The following is a 27132-nucleotide window of genomic DNA, read 5'->3' on the forward strand; positions in this document are numbered from 1 at the left end:
AGTGCTTCCCATACCACTCCCACAGGGACCTCGCCGTCGTCATTGACCTCCAGGTATCTCTCAATACACCCCCGCACTCTTGCACACACTCCCTCATCCGCCATCAGTCCCACATCTAATCGCCAGAGTGTTCTCTGCTCCCTTTCCTCTCCTAATTCCAGGTCCACCCAATGTGGGGCATGATCCGAAACCGCTATGGCTGAGTACTCAGCTTCTTCCACCCTAGAGATCAACGACCTTCCCAAAACAAAAAATCTATCCGGGAGTACACTTTATGGACATGGGAGAAGAAGGAAAACTCCCTAGCCCTAGGTCTAAGAAATCGCCATGGATCCACTCCCCCCATTTGGCCCATAAACCCCTTAAGTACCTTGGCCGCTGCCGGCCTTCTTCCGGTCCTTGAGCTGGATCTATCTAGCCCCGGGTCCAGCACCGTATTAAAGTCCCCTCCTAAAATCAAGTTTCCTACCTCCAGGTCCGGTATACGCCCCAGCATCCGTCTCATAAATCCCGCATCGTCCCAGTTTGGGGCATACACATTAACCAACACGACCTCCATTCCCTCCAGCCTGCCACTCACCATTACATATCTACCTCCGCTATCTGCTACGATGTTCTTTGCTTCAAATGCTACCCATTTCCCCACCAAAATGGCCACCCCTCTATTCTTTGCGTCCAGTCCTGAGTGGAACACCTGTCCCACCCATCCTTTCCTTAGCCTAACTTGGTCCGCCACCTTTAGGTGCGTCTCTTGGAGCATAACCACGTCTGCCCTTAGTCCTTTCAAATGCGCGAGCACTCGGGCCCTTTTTATCGGTCCGTTCAGGCCTCTCACGTTCCACGTGATCAGCCTCACTAGGGGGCTACCTGCCCCCCTCCCGTGTCGACTAGCCATTACCTTCTCTAGGCCAGTCCCATATCCCGCCTCCGCGCTCCCGCTCGCTCCCCCAGCGTCGCACACCATCCCCGCCCACCCACTCTTTAGCCATTTCCTTTTGGATTTCCGCAGCAGCAACCCAGTTGTCCCCCCCCCCCCCTCTCCGCTAGATCTCTTTCTAGCATGATTGCTCCCCCCATATTACTTCCGTAAGTCAGCTGACTTCAACTGACCCCGGCTACTCCTGCTCACTCCTCGACCCCCCCGTGTGGGGGTACAGTGCTTTTCCTGACCACCAAACACGTCAAAGTGCTTCACAGCCAATTAGGTTCTTTTGGAGGGAGCCACTTTTGTAACGTAGGGAAGACGGCAGCAAGGCGAAGACCACATAATCTGTTCTTTTGTGATGTTGATGGAGTGGTAAATATCAGACTCTCCTCCTTCTCTTCGAGATAGTGCCGTGGGATCTTTTATATTTACCCGGGGGGGGGCCTTGGTTTTAACACCACATCTGAATGACGGCGCCACTGGCAGTTCAGCACTCCCTCTGTGCTGCACCGGTGTGCCAGCCTGGACTTTGGTGGCACAGGTCCTGCAGTGGGACTTGGAAGCCAGAACGGTGCGTTTTCAGAGGCAGCTGCGCTGCACACTGGGATACAGGATGCCCGTGAGGTCAGGTCGTACCTGGGAGAAATCGCTCTGAGCTTTGTAACATTAGAATAGAGTACAGGTCCGTCACGTGTGATGGTGGCTGCCAGGCGCACTCTCAGGTGCCAAGTTACAGCAACACTCACAAATTGGAATTATTGATGGCAGCACAATGGTGGCACTGTAATGGATATCACTCATGCTGCTGGCACCTGGCTGTCCAGATGTGCTGGGTGTGTGGCGGGGGGGGGGGGGGGAGAGCACTTGTGAAACTTTGCAATGAGAGTCACCGGCTGCTGGGTGGGGGAGGTTAGCAGCAGAGTGTTTCTCAGCTGGCAACTCGGGCCTTTGTTGCACTTCCGAAGGATCCTCCTCTGATGGCGGTCGATGGGCGAGTGGTGCTGAGCTGAAGGGAATGTCTCAGGACTGTTTGGGAGTGACGCTGTGATATTCCAAATGGGAAGGTCTCTGGATAAATCTGTGCGGAGCTAGCTGCACGCTGGGTGACTGTTCAGCAGGGACAACGGCCAAGGAACTGACCTCAGCTCTCCCCAAACCCCAGATGGCGGCGGTGAGAGGGACCGTGGGGGTGAAATTAACCATGGTTTTCGTTCTTGTGTGAGGTATCGGAAGCAGGTGGAATGTTCAGGAGAAGAGAGAAGATGGGGCCGATGTTTCCGGAACTCCACTCTTACTGTAAAAAAGACACTGGGAAGTGGGGACGGTGGGGGTTGTGGGTTGGGCAATGAGTACGCTCCCACCGTAGGCAGCACGGTAGCACAATGGTTAGCACAGCTGCTTCACAGCTCCAGGGTCCCAGGTTCGATTCCCGGCTTGGGTCACTGTCTGCGCGGAGTCTGCACGTCCTCCCCGTGTGTGCGTGGGTTTCCTCCGGGTGCTCCGGTTTCCTCCCACAGTCCAAAGATGTGCAGGATAGGTGGATTGGCCGTGATAACTTGACCCTTAGTGTCCAAAAAGGTTGGGTGGGGTTACTGGGACAGGGTGGAGGCGTGGGCTTAAGTGGGGTGCTCTTTCCAAGAGCAGGTGCAGATCCGATGGGCCCCTTCTGCACTGTAAATTCTACGATAAATACCGTCTTTGTCTTTACCTCATCCCACTCATGGCCATACTTCAGGAATAAGCCTGAATAATGAACAGGATTGTCGGGTCACCAGGGCAGCTGAAAGTTACACACGTGTTGGCGCAAGTTAATGATCTTAGAAATTAGTCAAAGTGAGGGCAGCATGTGGCGCAGTGGATAGCACTGGGACGGCGGCACTGAGGACCCGGGTTTGAATCCCGGCCCTGGGTCACTGTCCGTGTGGAGTTTGCACATTCTCCCCGTGTCTGCGTGGGTTTCACCCCCACAACCCAAAGATGTGCAGGGCGGGTGGATTGGCCACGCTAAACTGCCCCTTAATTGGAAAAAAAAAGTTGGGTACTCTAAATTTATATATTAAAAAAAGAAATTTGTCAAAGTGATCTTGCACAAAACAATGTTTATTCCATACTAACTGCAAATATTTGCACTGAGACGCTGAGATACAACAAATGATGGGTTTTAAAGTTTACTAGACGCTGACAAGCGTCTGTAGGCTGGTCTTGATCTGGGGGCAGTTGAGACTTTCATTCCTCCGTCAGTCTCTCTTCCCCTCTTTCACACAGAAGAACGGACCCCAAGCACAGTCTTTACAGTTGGGATAATTAGGTGTTCCTTACAGGGCTTGTGATGCTTCACAATCGCATCTAGCCGGTCCACTCGTTCCACCAAAATGTCAACTTTCCACCAGGTTAGGATGCCCCAAAATACTCCCTCTCAAACTTCCTGAATTCGCTCTCCGTGAATACGCTCTTCTCTTCCTTCTTCGCCTCCTCTGTCTCCTGGCGATCCTTTGCCTTCCTTCCCTGGCTGTGTGCCAAAACCTATAAGAAGGAAAAAAAAACCCACAACGATAATTTTACACCGGAAGACACATTCCCATCGGCTTGCTGGGCTGAAGAAGACTTTATAGTTATACAACGCCCTTCACGGAGAAGGATGAGGGGCGACTTGATAGAGGTTTATAAGATGATCAGGGGAATAGATAGAGTAGACAGTCAGAGACTTTTCCCCGGGTGGAACAAACCATTACAAGGGGACATAAATTTAAGGTGAATGGTGGAAGATATAGGAGGGATATCAGAGGTAGGTTCTTTACCCAGAGAGTAGTGGGGGCATGGAATGCACTGCCTGTGGAAGTAGTTGAGTCGGAAACATTAGGGACCTTCAAGCAGCTATTGGATAGGTACATGGATTACGGTTAAATGATATAGTGTAGATTTATTTGTTCTTAAGGGCAGCACGGTAGCATTGTGGATAGCACAATTGCTTCACAGCTCCAGGGTCCCAGGTTCGATTCCGGCTTGGGTCACTGTCTGTGCGGAGTCTGCACATCCTCCCCGTGTGTGCATGGGTTTCCTCCGGGTGCTCCGGTTTCCTCCCACAGTCCAAAGATGTGCAGGTTAGGTGGATTGGCCATGATAAATTGCCCTTAGTGTCCAAAAGTGCCCTTAGTGTTAGGTGGAGGTGTTGACTTTGGGTAGGGTGCTCTTTCCAAGAGCCGGTGCAGACTCAATGGGCCGAATGGCCTCCTTCTGCACTGTAAATTCAATGATAATCTATGATTAATCTAGGACAAAGGTTCGGCACAACATCGTGGGCCGAAGGGCCTGTTCTGGTCTGTATTTTTCCATGTTCTATGAATCACAGAGTTATGTGGTTTAGAGGGAAGGCCATGTGAGTCGGCTATCAAATTAGTCCCATGTCCTGCTAATTCCCGAAGGTTTTAGTCAAGGGGCAGGGCTGGGGCCTTTTGTTCAGTATCCTGGTCAATGTTTGTCCCTTAACCAACAGCATAAAATCAGATCATCCGGTTATTATCATGTTTTCTGTTTGTGGGAGCTTGCTGTGCACATATCGGCTGCCGTGTTTCCCATCTTTTTTTAAAATAAATTTAGAGTACCCAATTATTTTTTCCAATTAAGGGGCAATTTAGCGTGGCCAATCCACCTACCCTGCACATCTTTGGATTGTGGGGGGCGAAACCCACGCAATCACGGGGAGAACGTGCAAAGTCCACACGGACAGTGACCCAGAGCCGGGATCGAGCCTGGGACCTCGGCGCCGTGAGGCTGCAGGGCTAACCCACTGCGCCACCCTGCTGCCCCTGAATCGGGTCATTGTGTGGCACTGGCAGGCGCTACAGAGATTCAGGTCCTTCTCTCTTTCTTTTAAATGAGCACACAATCTGTTTAAAAGATTTTGGTTAAGGGACGAACGTTGGCCAGGACACTGAGGAGAATAGTGCCACGGGATACTTTACAGCCAGGCGGGAGGGCAGACTGGACCTCGGTTTAATGCCACATGCAAACGGCAGCACCTCTGACAGTGTAGCACTCCTTCAGCCCGCATTTTGTGCTCACGTCTCGGCAGTGAGACTCCGAGGCGGGGGCGCTGACACACGGAGCTGTGGCTGACACACCCTTGAAGAGTTCGGTCCTCTCTCCAGCGGTGACAAATACAGCTTCAGGGTCAGATTCACAAGTTCAAGGCTTTATGCGGGACGGGACTTCAATTTGCAGACAGAAAACGCCGAGCAACTGGCAGGTTAGAAATGAAATGAAAATCGCTTATTGTCACAAGTAGGCTTCAAATTAAGTTACTGTGAAAAGCCCCTAGTCGCCACATTCCGGCGCCTGTTCGGCGAGGCTGTTACGGGAATTGAACCGCGCTGCTGGCCTGCCTTGGTCTGCTTTCAAAGCCAGCGATTTAGCCCTGTGCTAAACAGCCTGTGAAGCACACACCTTTTGGGTAACACTGTCCTCAGTCAGGAACTTGGAACCGAGCATATACTGGAGATTTTCCTCAGTGTGATCTGCTGCCTTTTTCCTCCGGTACTCATCTGTGGAGGTAACCAAATGTTCATCAGCTCACAGACCGAGTATAACTACCATGGATACCGATTAGTAAAGGTCTCTCCCATTTGTTTTTTTTCTCCCAAAAAAATGAAGGCCGATCTGCGAGAGGTCTCTAAGATCGTGTTATGATTGGTTGGATAAGAGAGAGGCCGAGATGTTGCCACTTAAATATGATCAATGTGATGAGTCAGCAATAAATCCAAAGGGAAGTTCAGGAAAAATGTCTTTTCCCAAAGAGTGGTTAGAGTATGTCACTCACAGGGCAGCACGGTGGTGCAGTGCTGAGCACTGGGACTACGGTGTTGAGGACCCGGGCTCGAATCCCGGCTCTGGGTCACTGTCCGTGTGGAGTTTGCACATTCTCCCCGTGTCTGCGTGGGTTTCACCCCCACAACCCAAAGATGTGCAGGGTAGGTGGACTGGCCCCACGCTAAATTGCCCCTTAATTGGAAAAAATAATTGGGTACTCTAATTTAAAAAAAAGAGTATGTCATTCACTGGAACGAGGTGTATTTGAGGTCGACAGCGTAGCTGCTTTTAATAGCGTTGCTAGATTTAAAAGAAAATAAATTTAGAGTGTGCAATTCTTTTTTTTTCCAATTGAGGGACAATTTAGCATGGCCACAGGAAGTGGTTGAGGCCAAAACATAGCATGTTTTCAAGAAGCAGTTAGATACAGCACTTGGGGCGAAAGCGGGATTAGGTTATTGAGTTGGATGGTCAGCCATGATCATAATGAATGTTGGAGCAGGTTGGAAGGGCCGAATGGCCTCCTCCTGCTTCTATTTTCTATGTTTCTGTGATATATGGGGCCAAAAATGTGATCTGTCTCAATCACCCTCTTCCGACAGGCTTTGCTCAATCTAGCCTTCCACTTTTCACACACTACTGTGTTCCTCAATCATCTTGGGATTTCCATTACACATCTTCAACACATCACTACAATTACTAGCTAGGACTTAAAAAAAAAAAAAGTAGAGTACCCAATTCATTTTTTCCAATTATGGGGCAATTTAGTCTGGCCAATCCACCTAGCCTGCACATCTTTGGGTTGTGGCGACGAAAGTGAATCTGATCTGGAGTCCGTAGCAATCCTGAAACCATCAGAGGTCGAAGTTGTGCATCAGGGAACACGTTCCTACTGATTTAGCGTCATGCGATATGCAGTGACGTCAGCATAGTGCTCGCCTGGACGAGCAAAATAAACTTCTCATCGTGTTTTACAAGAATCCAGAGCGTGGGCACCTCCGCACCGTTTCCCTTTACGGCAACCAAGAAAAATAATACAAACAAAAATACTTCCCCAAAATTAGACATTTAAACAAAATAAAAACGCACACCATCGATCAGATCAGCCTCCTCCTGTTCCTATAGAGTGGCTACAACTGTGCAGGGCGTTGGTGGGAAACATGCAGAGTCCTGCGTACAGATTTGGATTCCTTATTTATGGAAGGGCAGACTTGGATTGGAGGCAGTTCAGGGAAGATTCACGGGGCTGTTGGGATGAAGGGGCTGACCTACGAGGAAAGAGTGAGCGAGCAGCTTGGGCCAAGACTCATCGGAGTTTAGCAGAACGAGAGGAGTTCTTGTTCAAACATACACAATTCCGAGGGGGCTTGACAGGGTCGATGCCAAAAGGAGGTTTCCCTTCCGAGAAGGCATCCAGAACTACGAGGCACAGTTTCAGGATAAGGCCTCGCCCGTTCAAGGTAGAGATGAGGAATCTCGTCTCTCAGGGAGTCATTCGGAATTCTCTACCCAAGTGACCAGTGGAGGTTGAGTCATTGAATATATTGAAGGGTGAGGTAGATTTTTGGGCTGTTGGGAAGTCAAGGGCCAGGTGGGGTGGGGTGAGGGCGTCAACAGGAAAGAGGCCAAGGATAGATCAGCTCTGATCTTATTGAACGGCAGAGCAGTCTTGAGGGGCCGAATGGCCTCCTTTTGCTCCCGTTTCTTACGTTCAAACTCTCGGCAGGCTCTCAGTAATTGAAAGTTCACCAGCCCGCAGGGAAACTCAAGTCTGCCACGCCCTGCCACTTACCCAGCGCTGATTTAAACACTTTGTCTTTGACAGTCGCCTTGTTCTTCTTGCCTTGGCGCCGAATTCCCTCCAATGTCTTCTTCGCCCCCTTCTTGTTGGTATTCACCAGACGGGCAGCAGCACGCGAGCGTCCTGGAGTTGCCCTCTTCCCGTTCTCCCCTTTATCTGGCACAGCAATGGGACGGTGTTAGTCGCTGTTCAACCGGCAGCAGAGCGCAAGTAGGCCGACCAAATTCCCAGCCTCAAATTGGGCGAAGAAAGAAAGCGGGAGTGGGGGGAGGGGGGCCGCGGTGGGCTGGACTACCTGCTCTCGGCAGTAAGACCGTTACCGATTTTCACCGTCAGAGCACAAGCATGGACAGGACCAACCATGACAGCAATGGATGCCAAACACCACCCCGTAGCCCAGTGCGGCTGCTACGGCCTCGATCAATGGTTCTCAAATTGGGATGTGTGTCTGCCCCCCCCGCCCCTCTCTGGGGGTCAGTAGGGACATGCCGGGAGATCTGGGAGGCAGGGTTGGAGTGCTAGCACTGTATTTCCAATGCAGAGTTGACAGGTTGTCCTGCTAGGAGGGCAGTGCAGGTGGAGGAGCACTGAGCGTACCACAAACATTGGCAACAGCCTCCCCCAATTTCATAGTCCTGGGCTGGCAGCACCAACCCTCCCACCTTCACAGCTAGGACGGACTGAATGTTCTCCTAAAGTGCTGTACATTACTATGATTCTCTACAATGAGATTGAAACAGAAAATGGTGGAAATACTCAATGGAGTCGATGGATGGGAGGCTGGTTTGCGTGATGGACTGGGCTACATTCACAACCTTTTGCAGTTTCCTGCGGTCTTGGGCAGAGCAGACTCCGTACCAAGCTGTGATACAACCAGAAAGAATGCTTTCAATGGTGCATCTGTAGAAGTTTGTGAGGGTCGTAGCTGACATGCCAAATTTCCTTCGTCTTCTGAGAAAGTAGAGTCGTTGGTGGGCTTTCTCAACTATAGTGACGGCATGGGGGGACCAGGACAGGCTGTTGGTGATCTGTACACCTAAAAACTTGAAGCTCTCGACGTCGTTCCCATTGACGTAGACAGAGGCATGTTCTCCACTACCCTTCCTGAAGTCAATGAAAATCTCCTTTGTTTTGTTGACATTGAGGGAGAGATTATTGTCGTCGCACCAGTTCACCAGATTCTCTATCTGATTCCTGTACTCCTGTACTCGTCATTGTTTGAAATCCGACCCACTACGGTGGTCATTAGCAAATTTGAAAATCGAGTTGGATTTTTTTTTATTCGTTAATGGGACATGCGCATCCATTGCCCATCCCTAATTGCCCTTGATGGGGCAGTTAAGAGTCAACCACATTGATGTAGGCCAGACCGGGCAAGGACGGCAGATTTCCTTCCCTGAGGACATTAGTGAACCAGATGAGTTTAACATTTTTTTTTAGAGTACCCAATTAATATTTTCCAATTAAGGGGCAATTTAGCGTGGCCAATCCACCTACCCTGCACATCTTTTTGGATTGTGGGGGCGAAACCCACGCAAACACTGGGAGAATGTGCAAACTCCACACGGATAGTGACCCAGAGCCGGGATCGAACCTGGGACCTCAGCGCCGTGAGGCAGCAATGCTAACCACTGTGCCACTGTGCTGCCCTCCCAGGTGAGTTTTTATGACAATTGGCAATGGTTTCAAGGCCACTTTTAATTCCGGATATTTATTGAATTCAAATTTAACCATCTGCCTTGACGGGATTTGAACACGAGTCCCCAGAGCATTTTCCTGGGTCTCTGGTTTATTATTCCAGTGACATTACCACTAGGCCACCGCCTCCTCCATTTGATGAGCTTTCACTAGAATTTTGCCTTTGTAAAGGAAATGAGTTTGGGATTAATGCCAGATGCTGCTCATCTCAGGATGTCAGAGGGTGCTGCAGCTGCTCATCTCAGGATGTCAGAGGGTGCTGCAGCTGCTAATCTCAGACAGGGCGACAGGGGGCGCTGCTGCCGCTAATCCCAGACTGGCTGTCAAGGGCGGGGCTGCAGCCACCAATCTCAGACAGGCCGACAGGGGATGCTGCAGCCGCTAATCACAGACAGGCCGACAGGGGGCGCTGCAGTTGCTAATCTCAGACAGGCCGACAGGGGGCGCTGCAGCCGCTAATCTCAGACAGGGTGAGAGGGAGCTGATTTCAGACAGGCCGACAGGGAGCGATGCAGCCGCTAATCCCAGACAGTCTGACAGGGGGCGCTGCAGCCGCTAAACTCAGGCAGGCCGACAGGGGGCGCTGCAGCCGCTAATCTCAAGACAGTCCGACAGGGGGCGCTGCAGCCGCTAATCTCAAGACAGCGCGACAGAGAGCGCTTATCTCAGACGTGCCGACAGGGGGTGCTGCAGCCACTAATCTCAGACAGGCCGACAGGGGGCGCTACAGGTGCTCATCTCAGACAGGCTGACAGAGGGCGCTACAGCTGCTAATCTCATACAGGCCGACAGGGGGCGCTGCAGCCGCTAATCTCAGACAGGGTGAGAGAGGGAGCTGATTTCAGACAGGCCGGCAGGGAGCGATGCAGCCGCTAATCCCAGACAGTCCGACAGGGGGCGCTGCAGCTGCTAAACTCAGACAGGCCGACAGGGGGCACTGCAGCCGCTAATCTCAAGACAGCGCGACAGAGAGCGCTTATCTCAGACAGGCCGACAGGGGGTGCTGCAGCCACTAATCTCAGACAGGCCGACAGGGGGTGCTGCAGCCGCTAATCCCAGACAGGCCGACAGTGGGCGCCACAGCCGCTACTCACAGACAGGCCAACAGGGGGTGCTAATCGCAGGCAGGCCGACAGGGGGTGCTAATCGCAGGCAGGCCGACAGGGGGCGATGAAGCTGCTAATCTCAGACATGGCGACAGGGGGCGCTGCAGCCGCTAATCTCAGACAGGCCGACAGGGGGCGATGAAGCTGCTAATCTCAGACAGGCCGACAGGGGGCGCTGCAGCCGCTAATCTCAGACAGGCCGACAGGGGGCGATGAAGCTGCTAATCTCAGACATGGCGACAGGGGGCGCTGCAGCCGCTAATCTCAGACAGGCCGACAGGAGGCGCTGCAGCCGCCACTCGGCGCCCCCTGCATTGGGAGGTCGGAATGGCCGCTGCCGCTCGAACTCGGCGGTGAACAGAGAGAACGGGCCGGGGTTTTGATATGAAACCGCGACCGCGGGTTTTGGGGGAGTAGCTGGTAAATTGCTACCTCTCACATCGGCGCTCAGCAGGTCCAGCCCCTTCCTCAGCAGCGCCGCCGACATCTTCGCCCGCTACCACCGAGCCGGGGGCGAAACTCCTGGGAGCGTTCTCATGTCGCCAAGAGGAGCCCAGCCGCGACAATGCGCCCGCTTCCCTCCCACTGCCACGCCACCTGCAGGACCGGCGGACCGCCACCTGGCTGCAGGCTTAGCATTGCAGGCGCCCCTGGTGGCCAGAGGCAAGTACTGCTGCCCCCAAAAATCCAGACGACTTGTATTTCCATAGCAACCCTCACCACCTCAAAACGTCCCAAAAGGGTTTCCAGCCACTGAAAAGCTTTTATTTGAAATAAATATTTGCACGGGATATGGGCATCACCGCGCCAGCATTTCCCTCATTGTCCTTGAGCTTGTTCGGCCACTTCAGTGGGCAGCTAAGGGCAACCACATTGCTGCAGGCCAGAACGTGTAAGGATGGCAGATTGCCTTCTCTAAAGAAAATTTTGGTGCGATTTTCCAGTCCCGCCCGCCCCAGGACCAGAAATCCCCGCCCAACGGGCCTTTTGCTTGTCTGTCAAATTAACCGTCTCGCCCACAATTCCAGTGGAGGACGGGCGGGACTGAGATTTACACCAGTGCATTTACAACAATCAACAATAATTTTATGCTCACCATTACTGTGACGAGCTTATAATTTCAGATTTATTAACTGAATTTAAACGTGGGTGGCACAGTAGTTAGCACTGCTGCCTCACAGCGACAGGGATCCGGGTTCTATTCCGGCCTTGGGTGACTGGAATTTGCATTCTTTCCGTGTCTGCGTGGGTTTCGTCTGGATGGTGCTCCGGTTTGCTCCCACAGTTCAAAGATGTGCATGTTAGGTGGGGTTACAGGGAGAGGGCGGGGCAGTGGGCCTAGCTAGAGTGCTCTTTCAGGGGGTCGGTGTAAACTCAATGGGCCGAATGGCTCCTTCAGCACTGTAGGACTTCTATAGTCACTAAGTACCTTATTGAGATTTGAACCCATGTCCCCAGAGTAGATGCCTGGACCTCTGGATCACTACTCCACTTGCCCACCATCTCATCCCATTTCTTTTTCACTTAATCTGCAGGAGAAAATCTCCCCCCCACCCCACACACACACACCGGAGTCTGGCAGGCTTTCGTCCTGGTCCTTGGTCACACAAGGGGTACCATTGAGGATCACAACGGCTTTTCGATTCTAAGGGTTAAGATCCGTGACCCATGACCTTCTCGGAAAGCTACTGCTTTGTCTTTCAACTTGGAAGCAAGGATACCAGTTGGACCAAACGAACTGCAGTGAAAAATCTTTATCGAATTGACTTATATTCCAAGAAGGGTCTTATATGTGTAGCTGGGCCAGCAATGTTTTAATAATCTTTATTGTCACAAGTAGGCTTACATTAACACTGCAATGAAGTTACTGTGAAAAGCCCCCAGTCGCCACACTCCGGCGCCTGTTAGGGTACACAGAGGGAGAATTCAGAATGTCCAATTCACCTAACAGCACGTCTTTCGAGACTTGTGGGAGGAAACCGGAGCACTTGGAGGAAACCCACGCAGACACGGGGAGAACGTGCAGACTCCGCACCGTGACCCATGTCGGGAATTGAACCTGGGACCCTGGAGCAGTGAAGCAACAGTGCTAACCACTGTGCTACCGTGATTCATACTCAACATGAAACGCACAGGAAAGATGGGTTAAAATTAAATCTCCGATCTTTAATCATGCAAAAGGTAGCCAAATAAAACTTACTCAAATTTTGTTGAATTACAATGAGCGTCCTTTGGGTTTAGTGGTACATTTTAGCAATTGATTTCCAAAAGCGTCGACATTCCACTCACTGGAAAGCTAATGGGCAGAAGCCGTAATGTTATTTATTGAGCACTCAGCTTTAGTCATCTGAGAGAACAGACAGGGCCTTAGTTCAATGTCTCATCTGAAACGCAGCACACCTCTGACAGTGCAGCACTCAATGCTGCACTACAGAGTCAGTTATATGCGGATATTCTCTGGAATGACACTTGAACTCATCACCAAGCCAGCTTGCCAAGAACAAGGACTCCACTGGTAGAAATTCCACCGTCCGTTTTGTTCATTCGCAAGCAGTCGCATACGTGGCGTAACAAAATGAGGAAGAAATTTCTAGCCACATGCAATTGACAGACTGAATGCAGAGTGTAACACTAGAAGCTTCATGGGAGGAAAGCACGGAGTTAGATATGAGAGATTGATGTTTTAAAATAAATTTAGAGTACCCAATTATTTTTTTCCAATTAAAGGCACGGCCAGTCCACCTACCCTGCACAACTTTGGGTTGTGGGGACGAGATCCACGCAGACACAGGGAGAATGTGCAAACTCCACACGGACAGTGACCCGGGGCCGGGATCGAATCCGGGCTCCCCGCACCGTAGGCAGCAGTGCTAACCACTGCACCACCCGTGAGACTGACTTAAAGGTTCAGCTTGTTTGACTTATCATTGCACCTATTTTGTATTCTTATGTAATTTGAATAATCTGACCTTCAGCACTCATGCTGCTTCCCTCACCACCTCTTTGAATGTTTATCTTAATTATGACTCCCTCTAAAAGACTTCTGACATATTTGTCTCTCTCAAACTCTTTGAAATTTGCAGGGTTTAATCAAATGCTGTGGCTGGCCACACGGCAAACTGGTACAGCAACAGAATAGATGATTTTGGGGTGTATCCCGGCATCCTCCACTCCATTGTTCGTTTCGTCAGCGGTAGGGGTGCACAGGGAAGGCTTCGTCTGTGTAATTGTCGAATAATGTTCCAACTCCTTCTCCGGTGCATTCCTTAAATCTGTGTGACAGCACACTTGGCCAGTGTGTGCGACTCAGAAAATGAGGGGCACATTTTGGTACGCACTGGGTCTTCAAAGATTGAGAAGGGGCCAGAAGCAAAGTCAGACATATTACTGGAGAACAGAACTTAAAATTACCCAAAGGAAGCAGGTTTCATTGCAACATCTGGAAATAGCCATTGCATGCAATCTTTGGATTCAATTCAGATGCTATTTATTCAGCAACACAGGCCAATTCTACTGGGTTAAATGACCAGTGGAAGGGTTTCCAATTTGAACTCTTAAGGACAAAAGGACACACGCTTGGGCTAATTTACTGTCCACTGGCTTTGAAACCTGTCCTGCCCAGAAGATAGGTTCATTTCCCTTGGAGAAAGTCCAGAAGGCTGGGGGATGACATTAAGTTCCACTCAGGTGTCACTGCCTCCTCCAATATCTCTTCCTTGCTGAAGGGAAGCATTTTAGCCTTCACTTGGCATGGCTATGGTCAGGAACAGGGCAGAGCAGAGACCTGGCCTCCATTTCCCTTACGCCGTGAGCAATCTCAATCCCTGACCCAAATGTTCCAATCCTGTTGACGTGAGTTGAAAACATGACTTGTGCTCACATCTGGAAAAGTGTAAATTTGGAAGTGGAACTTGGGCAAACAATTTTCCTTGGGAAGGGAAGACAATCCAGGCTCAGATTTCAACATCTGGCATCCTAAATGCATCAAAACCATCTGGTCTCACTTTGAAATCTTGGCTACATATAGAACAGTCACTGCGAATAAGGGGTAACTCACTGTGAGAAGCAATGTGGGATATGTTACGGAGCAGTTGACACTCAAGCCCAAGGGTGAAGACGAAGCAGTGCCTCAAAAGAAAAATGGGGAATTTTTGATTTTTAATCCATTAATGGTTCTGGCAGATGTCAATGTTCCCCAGAAATGGATTTCCCCCTCATGCTCACATATCCCTCCCCCTCGCTGTTTTGTCACTAACTCATCATTCTTGAGTTGCTGAAGACAGGCCATCAATCCTTCGCTGCTCTTTTCCCCCACCGCCCCCCTCTCTTGTTTTGCGAAAACCCTCCAGTTTTAAAATCAGCGATTTGAGAAACGGGCAATTGTGACAAAACAATAAAATCCATCTATTGTTTTCACCAGCCCAGTGAAGTGCACCCGCCAAGAACTAGCAGGTACCTCTTTAACATGGAGTAAATTAAATCTTTAAAGTAGTTTTATTTTAACGGACTCCCTCTCCTACACCCCCCCCCCCCCAACACAACAAACAAAACGAGTGGACTCATTCAATTAACCACTATTCTCGATGCTGGACTGCACACCGTTAAAAGGTTGATTTTGGTGCTGCCTATTCAATTTGACTCCGAGATGATGTTGCTCGGGTCAGCGCGTGTGAACCACTCCACCCAGGAGCCATCGTAGATCATGACGTCTTCTTTCCCACAGATGTAGGCACCGAGAGCCACGTGGCAGGCGGTGACCCCGGTGCCACAGGTCGCCACCAATGGTTTGTTCAGATCGACATTGTGGTCCTCAAACAGGCACCGAATCTCCTTTTCACTCTTCATCTTTAGGGTCTCTGGATTCATGAAGCTAGTAAAGGGGATGTTGATGCTGTTGGGGATGTGGCCAGGCTTAATACCTAGAGAAATAGACGACACAAATGATGAATTGGGTCAAACCCAGCCCAGTTCCAGGTCAACAGCAGATGTGACGATGATCAAAGGCAATGCCGATTACCGCAGTGGGAATACTTCATTTTTTCTTTCATTTAAATTTTATTTTTTTTAAAAAGAGTATGCAATTCTTTTTTTCCAATTAAGGGGCAATTTAGAGTCGCCAATTCACCCTCCCTGCATATCTTTTTGGGTTGTGGGGGTGAGACCCAGGCACACACGAGGAGAATGTACAAACTCCACACGGACAATGACCCGGGGCTGGGATGGAACCCAGTCCTCAGCAGTGATGCAGCAGTGCTAACCACTGCGCCACCTTGCTGCTCACTGGGTAATATCGTGTCTGTTCTTACAAATCTGCACCCAATCCTTAAAGGGAAAAAAAATAAGGGTTAATAACAACATTTAAGTAAAATTGTATGATTAGGACCCAAGAGGCAGGTGCAAAGCCTTGTGGGAGTTTTGGAATTCCTACAGTGTAGAAGGAGGCCATTCAGCCCATCGAGTCTTCACCGGCCCTCAGAAAGAACACCGCTACCCAGGCCCACACCCCCGCCCTATCCCCGTAACCCCACCTAACCTGCACATCTTTGGACATTTGAGGAGGAATTTAGCATGGCCAATCCACCTAACCTGCACATCTTTGGACCGTGGGAGGAAACCGGAGCACCCGGAGGAAACCCACGCAGCCACGGGGAGAACGTGCAGACTCCGCACAGGCAGTGACCCAAGCCTGGAATTGAACACGGGTCCCTGGAGTAGTGAGGCAGTTGTGCTAACCACCGTGCCGCCCTGATGAAGATACAAGGTGCCTCTTTGTCACTCAATGTTACAATGAAAGATTATGTGCGAAGTTACAGCTCCGCCCCTCGCGTAAATTCTGAGTAGAATGCGGGAGCAGAGGGACCTGGGTGAACATGTGCTTAAATCATTGAAGGTGGCAGGACAGGTTGGGGAAGCAGTTGATAATGCACACAGCATCTCAGGCTTAATCAATAATGGCACAGAGTACAAAAGCAAAGTTACTTTAAACTTCTGTAAAGCAATATTCAGCCTGAACTGAAGTATTGTATCCACTTCTGGAGGAGGATGTGAAGAGACTGCAGTAAAGATTCATCATGAGGATGGTTTTAGGGACAAGGAGCTTGTTACGTGAATCGATTGGAGAAGTTTGTCAGCTTTGACAATGAGTTATCCAGATTTGAAATGTTAGCTCCGTTCTCCCTCCACAGATGCTGTCAGACCTGCTGAGATTGTCCAGCATTTTCTGTTTTTGTTTCAGGTTCCAGCATCCCCAGTAATTTGCTCTTGTACTGGGGAAATTAGGGCTGTTTTCCTTGGCAGAAAGAAGGTTGGAGGAGATTGGGTCGAGGTGCATTTTTATTTTTCAAATTTAGAGTACCCAATTAATTTTTTCCAATTAAGGGGCAATTTAGCGCGGCCAATCCACCCGCCCTACACATCTTTGGGTTGTGGGGGCGAAACCCACACCAACACGGGGAGAATGTCCACACGGACCCAGAGCCGGGATCGAACCTGGGACCTCAACGCCTTGAGGCAGCAATGCTAATCACTGCACCGCCCTGTGTTTACAATCTTGAGGGGTCTGGACAAGTGCAGGTAGGTAAAAAAACTGCTTCCACTGGTGGAAGGATGGAGAACGAAGGGGCAGAGATTGAGAGTAACTGGCAAAGGAAGCAATGGTGACACGAGGAATAACCTTTTCACGCAGCCAGTGGTTAAGATTTGGAAAACACGGCCCAAGACTGGTGGCTGAGGCAGTGGCAATTGACGCATCCAAGAGGAAATTATTATTTGAAAAAGAAGAATGTGCAGGGCTATGGGGAGACGGTGGGGGGAGGGGGGGGGGGGGGAAATGTTACTTGGGAAATTGCTCCTTCAGAGAGCTGGCACCGACCTGATGGACCAAATGGCCTCCTTGCGTGGTAGCACAGTGGTTAGCACTGTTGCTTCACAGCACCAGGATCGATTCCCGGCTTGGGTCACTGTCTGCGTGGAGTCTGCACATTCTCCCCGTGTCTGCGTGGGTTTCCTCCGGATGCTCCAGTTTCCTCCCACAAGTCCAGAAAGACGTGCTTGTTAGGTGAATTGGACATTCTGAATTCTCCCTCCGTGTACCCGAACAGGTGCCGGAGTGTGGCGACTAGGGGCTTTTCACAGTAACTTCATTGCAGTGTTTATGTAAGCCTACTTGTGACACTAATAATAAAGATTATTATTCTGTGCTGTAACAAATCTATGCTTCTACCTCTAGACTTCTGAACAACCTGCTCCGGATAACCCAAACATGGTGATGTGTTTCCAGATGAGGCAGGAACCCTGGTTGCTCATAAAACAAACAATCCAAGGACACGGATTGTGCCTGCGGTAGCAAACATGGTCATTATTATTGCCAAGAGAGATTTCCACGGCCCGGTTAATATGTTTCAGGAAACAGAGATATAGGAAACAATACCTCCAGATCCCTTGAATCAGACATATTGCGGGCGAGTTTGAGCCCACACTAATCGGGAAACACGATTCTTTCCGGAGAGATCGCATTTCCAGATTTTCCCCACCCTTCGCTGGAGATGTCACAAGATTCACACCCAAGTAGATTTTAATGCTTTAAATATTATTGATGGGCCCCCCGCCACATGATCCTCCCCCCTACCCCGCTCACTAAATATCCATACCTTGCCGACGTGACATTACTCCAGGTTTTTGGCCAAATGGGAATCAGTCGAAGGGATCCCTCTGGGGGCGCAGAGGCAAATAAAGCCCCACCCACTCATTTTGTTTTCTTTGAAGAGGCTCAATGTCCGGCCAGAAAACTGTGCAGTGCGACTGGAGAGCACACCGGTTTTCAGGTCTGAGCCTGACACTTTGCCAAACTCTGGTAAGATCCCGCTAATTACTTTGAATTGACACGGGAAGAGGTCAGTGGAATATTTCGATGTCTGTTCACAACCCGGAACGTGATTGATGAGAGATGATGCCGACAGACAAAAATCGAAGAAGTAAAGTTCAACCACGCCTTTGAAGAATGTGACCGCTGAATGCTTGATCAATCATTTGTGACTGAATCAACACTGATGTTATTGCTCGGACTCTCACTGAACCAGTAATCTAGGGGGTTGCATAATAAACACACCCTTGCGTGAAAACGGAACCAATTTCCAACGTGCAGTTCGGGGAGCGCAGGTTTGCCACCCAGAGAATAAAGGATCGCAGAATGGGCAGCATTGTAGTTAGCACTGTTGCTTCACAGCTCCAGGGTTCGATTCCCGGCTTGGGCCACTGTCTGTGCGCGGAGTCTGCACGTTCTCCCCGTGTCTGCGTGGGCAAAGGTGGGGTTGCTGGGTTACGGGGATAGTGGAGGTGTGGGCCTAGGTAGGGTGCCCTTTCCAGGGGCCAGTGCAGACTCGATGGGCTGAATGGCCTCCTTCTGCACTGTACATTCTATGAATTGTTACGGCGCAAAAAGACGCCATTTGGCTCATCGTGTTAAGATCCAACCTACACTTATAAACCACCTTTCACAACGTCTCCATACACTTCATCACCAATGAAATGTTTCTGAAGCTCAGAGGCTGCTTGGGGATACACAATGGGTTGGGGTTGGGGACCAAGGGCAATGTGTCCAAGTTTGCAGGCGACACTAAGATGAGGTGTAAAGCAAAAAGTGCAGAGGATACTGGAAGTCTGCAGAGGGATTTGGATAGGTTAAGTGAATGGGCTAGGGTCTGGCTGATGGAATACAATGTTGACAAATGTGAGGTTATCCATTTTGTAGGAATAACAGCAAAATGGATTATTTAAATGATAAAATATTAAAACATGCTGCTGTGCAGAGAGACCTGGGTGTGCTAGTGAATGAGTCGCAAAAAGTTGGTTTACAGGTGATTAAGAAGGCAAATGGAATTTTGTCGTTCATTGCTAGAGGAAGTTTAAGACTAGGGCGATTATGCTGCAATTGTATAAGGTGTTAGTGAGGCCACACCTGGAGTATTGTGTTCAGTTTTGGTCTCCTTACTTGAGAAAGGACGTACTGGCACTGGAGGGTGTGCAGAGGAGATTCACTAGGTTAATCCCAGAGCTGAAGGGGTTGGATTACGAGGAGAGGTTGAGTAGACTGGGACTGTACTCGTTGGAATTTAGAAGGATGAGGGGGGCTCTTATAGAAACATATAAAATTATGAAGGGAATAGATAGGGATAGATGCGGGCAGGTTGTTTCCACTGGCGGGTGAAAGCAGAACTAGGGGGCATAGCCTCAAAATAAGGGGAAGTAGATTTAGGACTGAGTTTAGGAGGAACTTCTTCACCCAAAGGGTTGTGAATCTATGGAATTCCTTGCCCAGTGAAGCAGTAGAGGCTCCTTCATTAAATGTTTTCAAGATAAAGATAGATAGTTTTTTGAAGAATAAAGGGATTAAGGGTTATGGTGTTCAGGCCAGAAAGTGGAGCTGAGTCCACAAAAGATCAGCCATGATCTCATGAATGGCGGAGCAGGCCTGAGGGGCCAGATGGCCTACTCCTGCTCCCAGTTCCTAGCAACGAGATGAACGACAAGGTAATCTGACTTAGTGATGTTGGCGGAGTTATAAATATTGGCCGAGGACACCACAAGAGATCCTTTACATCCAATGATGAAGACAAGGCCTTAGTTTATGTTTCACCCAAAAGTCTGCCGCCAGTCACAACTTTTCCCATCATTAGCAAAGGAAAATGTAAAAAACTTTAAAACCTGTTGCAAGTCCGGACCGCATCTCCGCCCTGCTTGCTCTTTGATCGTGAACGTGGAACAAAATTCTCCCATGATGGGGTGGGGGTGTGGGGACTCATTGAAAACTAACAATTCCTTTTACACAGTGACCAAGGCAACATCGAACCCCAAGATGCTTCACAGGGCAGGGATTACAAGAGGTGGGCAAAGGAGGTTGCTGAAGACGTGGTTAAGTACAGCAAAGTGAGCGTGGTGAAGAGCGCGTTGAAGAGCGCAGGAACCAAAGTGGGTGAAAGTTGCTGGGACGGAAGAGAAAGTCTGTGAAGAGAGCCTGTGAGAGAGTGAAGAGGAATGTGAAAGAGAGAGTGTGTGCGTGTGAGAGTACGCACGTCATATGTATGTTATAGAAAATAGAAACAGAGTAAACCAGTGTTTGAAACCAAAGCGCAGGATTTGGTAGATGGAATGAGGGCCTGGAGTAATAGAAGGGCAAACATTTTGAGGCTTATGCACTAATGAACAGCGAATCAATGTGATATAATCCATGAACATAAGTTTCCACCTGAGGTTTTACAACCCCTCCAACATGGTAAGTAGAGATTCAAGTGGTAAAAATAAAGTTGACATCTTGCGACAAACAGGGAAAGCTATCTTTAGTTTTATACTTTGCTAAAAACCATCAAAGTGGAGGTCCTTATACTTTGTCCAGGTCGCATTGATTTTTCTGGACGTTAAGCGAGATTTGTAGGTTTTGTCCTAGGTGCTAATTATAGCAAAGTCAAATCGCTGTCAGTGATAAGGCTATTTTCATGTTACACAATATCCCTCACCAGTTGGATACAGCACAAACCTGTAGTGTTTACATACTGCAAAGGAGTTGGAGCAAAGCGGTGGCTATCTTGGCAATCAATATAATTACAGGCAACAATTGATCCTGAGCACCTTATCAAGAGCAAGCTGCTCTTGACGTTGATTTGTTGATTCACTGTTCATCCTCCTATTACTCCAGGATCTCATTCCATCTACCAATACCTGAGCTTTGGTTTCAAATGCAGGTTTACTTTGTTTCTACATTCTATACATACATATGATGTACATTCTTTCTTTTTGCCTAAAAGATGGCCAACTGGCGGGGGGAAAACAGAGAGGGATTGTTGGCCACTCAAGACCCGAGTGATGCAATTTTCACGCAACTGTGACAGAGAGAAATATGGAAAGCGTCCTTTTGCCATGACAGTAAGGCACTGGGGAAGAAAAATCCAATTGTGACAAACTGTTGGGCGCTAAAATGGATCAACTAATCACTCCTGGATCATCGGGGCCACTTCAAGTTTAAATCAAAGAAAAAATTATCAGGAACAAATAGCAATTTGGTGAGTGCAAGATCTCAAAGATGGAGAGAAATTCGCTCATCTGGCAGTGGAAGAGAAGGCAAGTTGGTCAATTCTCGTGGTCCTGAAATGTGTTGATGAATAATGGAGGCAGAGAACAGCATAGCCATAGGCAGGGGAAGAAACAAAGGTGGAATAACAGTAGCGTTGCCAGAGGGACGTTCAATGCCCGAACAGAATGAATGAGTGGAGAATTTGCTGATTCAGCCCACGTAAAACACACCGAAATTTAATCTTTTTCAAGGATGGAATACAAAAGGGAGGGGCGTTTGAGGCAATTTGAATTGAATGAGAGAAAAATGGGCTAGGCTTTCCACAATACAACACGCAATGTGGATTTTAAAATGAGGGTTTCCAGCTGCTTCGTACCAGTACGATCAGAAATTCAAAATGTTACGGAAAATTCAGAAATATATTTCCGAGAAATTTAGAATTTCCAGTGCAGGAGGAGGCCATTCAGCCCATCGAGTCTGCACCGGCCCTCGGAAAGAGCACCCCACCCAAGCCCACACCTCTACCCCATCCCTGTAACCCAGTGAAAATTGATGCTCAGTAACTATTCATTTCCTCGGCCATTTCTTTGTTCCCTGTTACTACTTCTCCAGCCTCATTTTCCAGTGGCCTAATGTCTATTGTTGCCTCTCTCTTACCTTTTATATATACATATTGAAAAAAACTCTTGCAATCTTCTTTTATATTATCAGCTTGCTTACACTCATATTTCGCCTCCTCCTCCCCTTATTGATTATTTTGTTGTCCTCTGCTTGCTTTTAAAGGCTTACCAATCCTCTGGCTTCCCATTAATCCTCACCACATTGTATGCCAAATACTCCTGTCAAGATGGCTTGGCTTATCTGTTTACGTGGCCATTTAAATCAGTTTATCTGAATCTCTGCATTATTCTGGCTATGGTTTGGCCCTTTTCATAGAATTAACAGTGCAGAGGAGGCCATTTGGCCCATCGTGACTGCACCAGCCCTTGGAAAGAGCACCCTACCCAAGCCCACGCCTCCTCCCTATCCCCGTAACCCCACTCCACCTTTTTGGGTACGAAGGGCAATTTAGCGTGGCCAATCCACCTAACCTGCACATCGTTGGACTGTGGGAGGAGACCGGAGCACCCAGAGGAAACCCGCTCAGGCACAGGGAGATCGTGCAGACTCCACACAGACAGTGACCCAAGCCAGGAATTGAACTGGAGGGCAGCACGGTGGTGCAGTGGTTAGCACTGCAGTCTCATGGCGCCGAGGTCCCAGGTTCAATCCCGGCTCTGGGTCACTGTCGATGTGGAGTTTGCACATTCTCCCCATGTTTGCGTGGGTTTCGCCCCCACAACAGAAAGATGTGCAAGGTAGTTGGATTGAACACGCTAAATTGCCCCTTAATTGGAAAAAATGAATTGGGTACTCTAAAATTTATTTTAAAAAGGAATCGAACTTGGGACCCTGGAGGTGTAAAACAACTGTGCTAACCACTGTGCTACCGTGCTTTTGACCATAACATGGTCTTGACATATGGTCCCCAGTGTAGTTTTGGTCTACTTGTCTTTTCTGTCTTTTGCAAACGCAAGGGATTTCTAACTGATCCCGAATTACAACACCTTTGTCATCAGTGATGCAAAAAAACATCTAAACAAGTCAATACACCACACATTGGAATGGGTTTTCTGAGTCGTTGACTCTGAGTCAGAACACATTTCAGGAAATCGAGGAATGTAAGAACGGGAAACTACAAGCAGCTGGTTAAGGTTACCTCACAGGTCATAGTGTGTTACTGCGCCGGTCGTCAAGCACCTAACCACCAGTACTGCAAACTCACAACACAAGTAGCTTGAACAGGCAGTGTTTCTGTCATGCTATAAGATGAAACAAAAAGCATCCCTCAAACAGGTGAGCAAATAACGGGAAGCGCAGCTAGATGACAGTAATTAATTTGAAAACCCATACCAGTTGGAGAATTAAAAAAATATATTTTGCATTAGGGTTTTAACATTTCACAGCGTACTTTACACAACCCCAGTTGGAGAATTTGAGTTTGCTTTTAAGTATCTGGAGCACATCGGTAAAAGTGATAATGGAGGTGTCGAATTTTCATTTTTAAGAAAACAATCTGATTCACCAATGTCTCTTTTTAAAATTAAGGGCCAATTTAGCATGGCCAATCCACCTAGCCTGCACATCTTTGGGTTGTGGGGGCGAAACCCACGCAAACACGGGGAGAATGTGCAAACTCCACACGGACAGTGACCCAGAGCCGGGATCGAACCTGGGACCTCGGCGCCGTGAGGCTGCAGGGCTAACCCACTGCGCCACCCAACCAATGCCTCTTTATGGAAGGTCACTCGCCCCACCATTTATACCCAGTCATGGCTGTATAGTGTAGCCATGTAAAATGGCTGCGTTCCGATTAATCTGGCCAAAACCCAGTTTAAAACGGCTAACCCGAAAGACTGCTGGGAAAAGCAGCCAAGAAGACACAAGCAGGCAGCTGCAGACAGTTTTGCATATTCGGCTCTGGGAAGGCAGCCCAGATCGATACTCGGGGCTATCAACAGCCCATCAACCCAGGTATTCACAGTTGCATTCAGGACTGTTTGCAACCAATCTATTCAGACATCCAGTTAAATCGGCTATCCCCGGGAACAATTGCAACATATTAGCAATTGAATACCGGGCCAGACCTGTCGGCGCCTGCAGTGGCCGAAACAAAGACAGGTGAGCGACCACCCCCCCGATCGAGGAATCGCCTCACCATTGGACACATCGACCCCAGAGATTGGGGACAGAATCCAATCACTTGGGACTCAGGGTCAAGGGCCGCCCCGGGAGGCGGGAAGCCCCTGGGCCCTATAAAAGTGAAGGTCCAAGTTCAGATCTCTCTCTCTCTCATCTTCGCCTGCTCGAGACCTTCGCAAGACTAGCCACCGTGTATAGTAAGTTTGAATCCAGCGATCGCTATCCGGTAGAGACACCTAGCCACTGACCTGTAGCAGCCTTTTGAATACCACGGGCCAGATTTGATTGGACAAGCCATTCGTTTCCCTGACCTGGTGGGCTCTTCCTAAGTTAAGTATTGGCCAGTAGTGATAGGTTCATTATATAGAAAGTAGTATTAGGGTATTAATATTGCTTGTTGTATATAATAAATGACCGTTGTTTTAATCCTTACTAAGCGGTGTGCTGTGTTATTAATCATAACCTGAATTTGAACCACGTGGCGGTATCATAAAGATACCTGGCGGCTCACGAGCAAAGGTGACCTAAACAGAGCAAATAGACTAAAGCTAAAAAGAGCAACAATAGTCAGGTATCAAGGGTTATGGGGAGAGTGCGGGAGTATGGCGTTGAGTTAGATAGGTCATATTAAATAGCGGAGAAGTCTCGAAAGGGCAAATGGCCCATTCCTGTTCCTGTTTTGTTTAAAAAATATTTTTGTTGGCAGTTTGCACTTAATATCCAAACTTTTCAGAATAATACAGGAACAACAATTACAACCAGGGCAACACCAACACAGGCTGTCCCCACGTCTGTGGGACAGTGCTCCCAGCTCAAACTTTTCCCTACATTATTTACACATCATATAGATTTTTTTAGAAATATTCTTTTCGGGGACGCTTAACGTTCAGCAAGAGCTACACACACTTTACGCAAGTCTGTCTCTACTTTCTACGTACGACGGCAGTCCCACACCGACAAGAGTTGAATGAATAAGGAGCTCAGTGACCCTCTTGGTTATTTAACAATTACTACAGGTAACGATATAACAATAATAATCATTATCATTGTCACAAGTAGGCTTACATTAACACTGCAGTGAGGTTACTGTGAAAAGCCCTGAGTAACCACATTCCGGCGCCTGTTCGTGTACGGAGAGGGAGAATTCAGAAAGTCCAATTTGCCTAACAAGCAAGATTTTCGGGATTTTGTGGGAGGAAACCCACGCAGACACTGGGGGAACGTGCAGACTCTGCACAAGCACCGACCCAAGCCGGGAGTCGAGCCCGGGACCCCGCCGCTGTGAAGCAACAACGTGCGGACTCCGCACAGGCAGTGACCCAAGCCGGGAGTCGAGCCCGGGACCCCGCCGCCGTGAAGCAACCGTGCTAACTAACCACTGTGCCACCGTGGCATGCTAAGATAGACTTGCAGCAGCTCTTGGTCATCATCACCTCAACCCACCATTCCAAATGCAACCACCCCACCCCGGCCAAGACCGCCACAACAAATGCCACATGCCCAGACTTAATTGTCAACAGACCTTTGCATTTACAGGAAAGGAGGGAAGCAAGAGGTAATGTGGAAGTCTAAGAAACTTGCTGCAGATTTTAGCTTCAGTGCAAGGGTTAAATACAATGGTGAGGGAGGAAGAATGGACAAGTAAGTGTGGAGAAACCTTCTCTGGGCTCAGGTTGCGTGCCCCTGAATCTGCCTTCTGCTCTGGCATCCACCAGCTGGAACTCCTTGCTCTGGATGTTGTCCAGGACCTGCTGGTAGGTCTTGACCCAGGGCTTGGGGTGGGGGCAGTAGTCGGTGCGAGGATAGCACTGCAGCTCCGGGGTGAGTGGCCGCCCCTCCCGCCTCCAGCCCACCAAGCCGCCGTCCAGCACCGACACCGGCCCGGGGTGGCCGAACGCCCGGAACATCCACCAGACCCGCGGCGCGCTGAACTGGCCCAGCTCGCTGGCGTCGTAAACCACCAGGTGGTCCCGGCCCTCGATGCCCAGCTCGCCGGCGCAGCGGCCGAAGTGCTCGGGCGCCGGCATCATGTGGCGGCCCGGGGCGGCCGGGTCGCTGCAGCCGTCCAGCTCGAAGAAGACGCCGCCCGCCACGTGCCCGGCGCCGAACTCCCGCCGCGCGTCCCGCCCCATTTTGGGCAGGTGCCAGGAGGCGTCCAGCACCCGCGGCCCGGCGCCCCCGCAGCCCGCCTCAGCCAGCCAGGCGGCCGACACCAGCGCCCGCGGCAAGGCCATGGACCGCGGCAGCGAGGGCTGGAGACTGACTGAGCCTCAGCAAGGCGGGCCAGCCAGAGAGAGAGAGAGAGACCCCGCCCCCCAGAGAGACCCCGCCCCTTCACAGAGAGAGACCCCGCCCCCTCACAGAGAGACACGCCCCCCCAGAGAGACCCCGCCGCCCCAGAGAGACCACGCCCCCCAGAGAGACCACGCCCCCTCACAGAGAGATACCCGCTCCCACCCAGAGACACGCCCCCCAGAGAGAGACCCCGCCGCCCCAGAGAGACCACGCCCCCTCACAGAGATGCCCGCCCCCTCACAGAGAGAGACCCCGCCCCCTCACAGAGATACCCGCCCCCTCAGAGACCCCGCCCCCTCACAGAGAGACCCCGCCCCCTCACAGAGAGATACCCGCCCCCTCACAGAGAGACACGCCCCCCCAGAGAGACCCCGCCCCCCCCCGAGAGACCACGCCCCTAGAGAGACCCCGCCCCCTCACAGAGATACCCGCCCCCTCACAGAGACCCCGCCCCCTCACAGAGATACCCGCCCCCTCACAGAGAGACCTCGCCGCCCCAGAGACCCGCCCCCCACAGAGGCCCCGCCCCCGAGAGACCCCACCCCCACGAGAGAGACCCCGCCCCCTCAGAGAGATACACGCCCCGAGAGACCCCGCCCCCCCCAGAGACCCCGCCCCCCCAGGGATCCCGTTTCCCAGAGAGACCCGCCCCCCAGAGAGACCCGCCCCCAGAGAGAGAGACCCTCCCCCAGAG

General features: G+C 50.1%; 1 protein-coding gene across 6 annotated transcripts; it reads right to left on the reverse strand.

Annotated features, from left to right (window-relative positions):
• Positions 1 to 3007: 3007 nt before the first annotated feature.
• Positions 3008 to 26419, reverse strand: LOC140403911 (active regulator of SIRT1-like). 6 transcript variants are annotated; one of them, XM_072492145.1, is made up of 4 exons: positions 25801 to 26413; positions 7524 to 7688; positions 5369 to 5466; positions 3008 to 3448 (listed from the first exon to the last, which is right to left on the reverse strand). In XM_072492145.1, the coding sequence occupies exons 1-4, from the start codon at positions 26375 to 26377 to the stop codon at positions 3317 to 3319; spliced, it is 972 nt and encodes a 323-aa protein (XP_072348246.1). In that variant the 5' UTR covers positions 26378 to 26413; the 3' UTR covers positions 3008 to 3316. The 6 variants fall into 6 exon arrangements, 5 of the variants coding, with proteins under 5 accessions (XP_072348246.1, XP_072348249.1, XP_072348247.1 ...); XM_072492148.1 differs by lacking the exon at positions 25801 to 26413 and adding an exon at positions 10769 to 10933; XR_011938435.1 differs by lacking the exons at positions 5369 to 5466; positions 7524 to 7688 and adding an exon at positions 10769 to 15255 and having other exon boundaries at positions 25801 to 26414.
• Between the last annotated feature and the right edge of the window lie 713 nt (positions 26420 to 27132).

This window comes from Scyliorhinus torazame, chromosome 29, assembly GCF_047496885.1.
Source record: "Scyliorhinus torazame isolate Kashiwa2021f chromosome 29, sScyTor2.1, whole genome shotgun sequence".
Taxonomy (NCBI): Eukaryota; Metazoa; Chordata; class Chondrichthyes; order Carcharhiniformes; family Scyliorhinidae; genus Scyliorhinus; species Scyliorhinus torazame.

Bases quoted from the DNA above. Each gene is read 5' to 3' on its own strand.
- LOC140403911 (XM_072492145.1), bottom strand. From the start codon at position 26,377: ATGGCCTTGCCGCGGGCGCTGGTGTCGGCCGCCTGGCTGGCTGAGGCG. The intron at 5,467-7,523 runs GTAAGTGGCAGG...TTACCTCCACAG, and splicing joins AGTGTTTAAATCAGCGCTGG to ATGAGTACCGGAGGAAAAAG. The intron at 3,449-5,368 runs GTGTGTGCTTCA...TCCTTCTTATAG, and splicing joins AGGACAGTGTTACCCAAAAG to GTTTTGGCACACAGCCAGGG.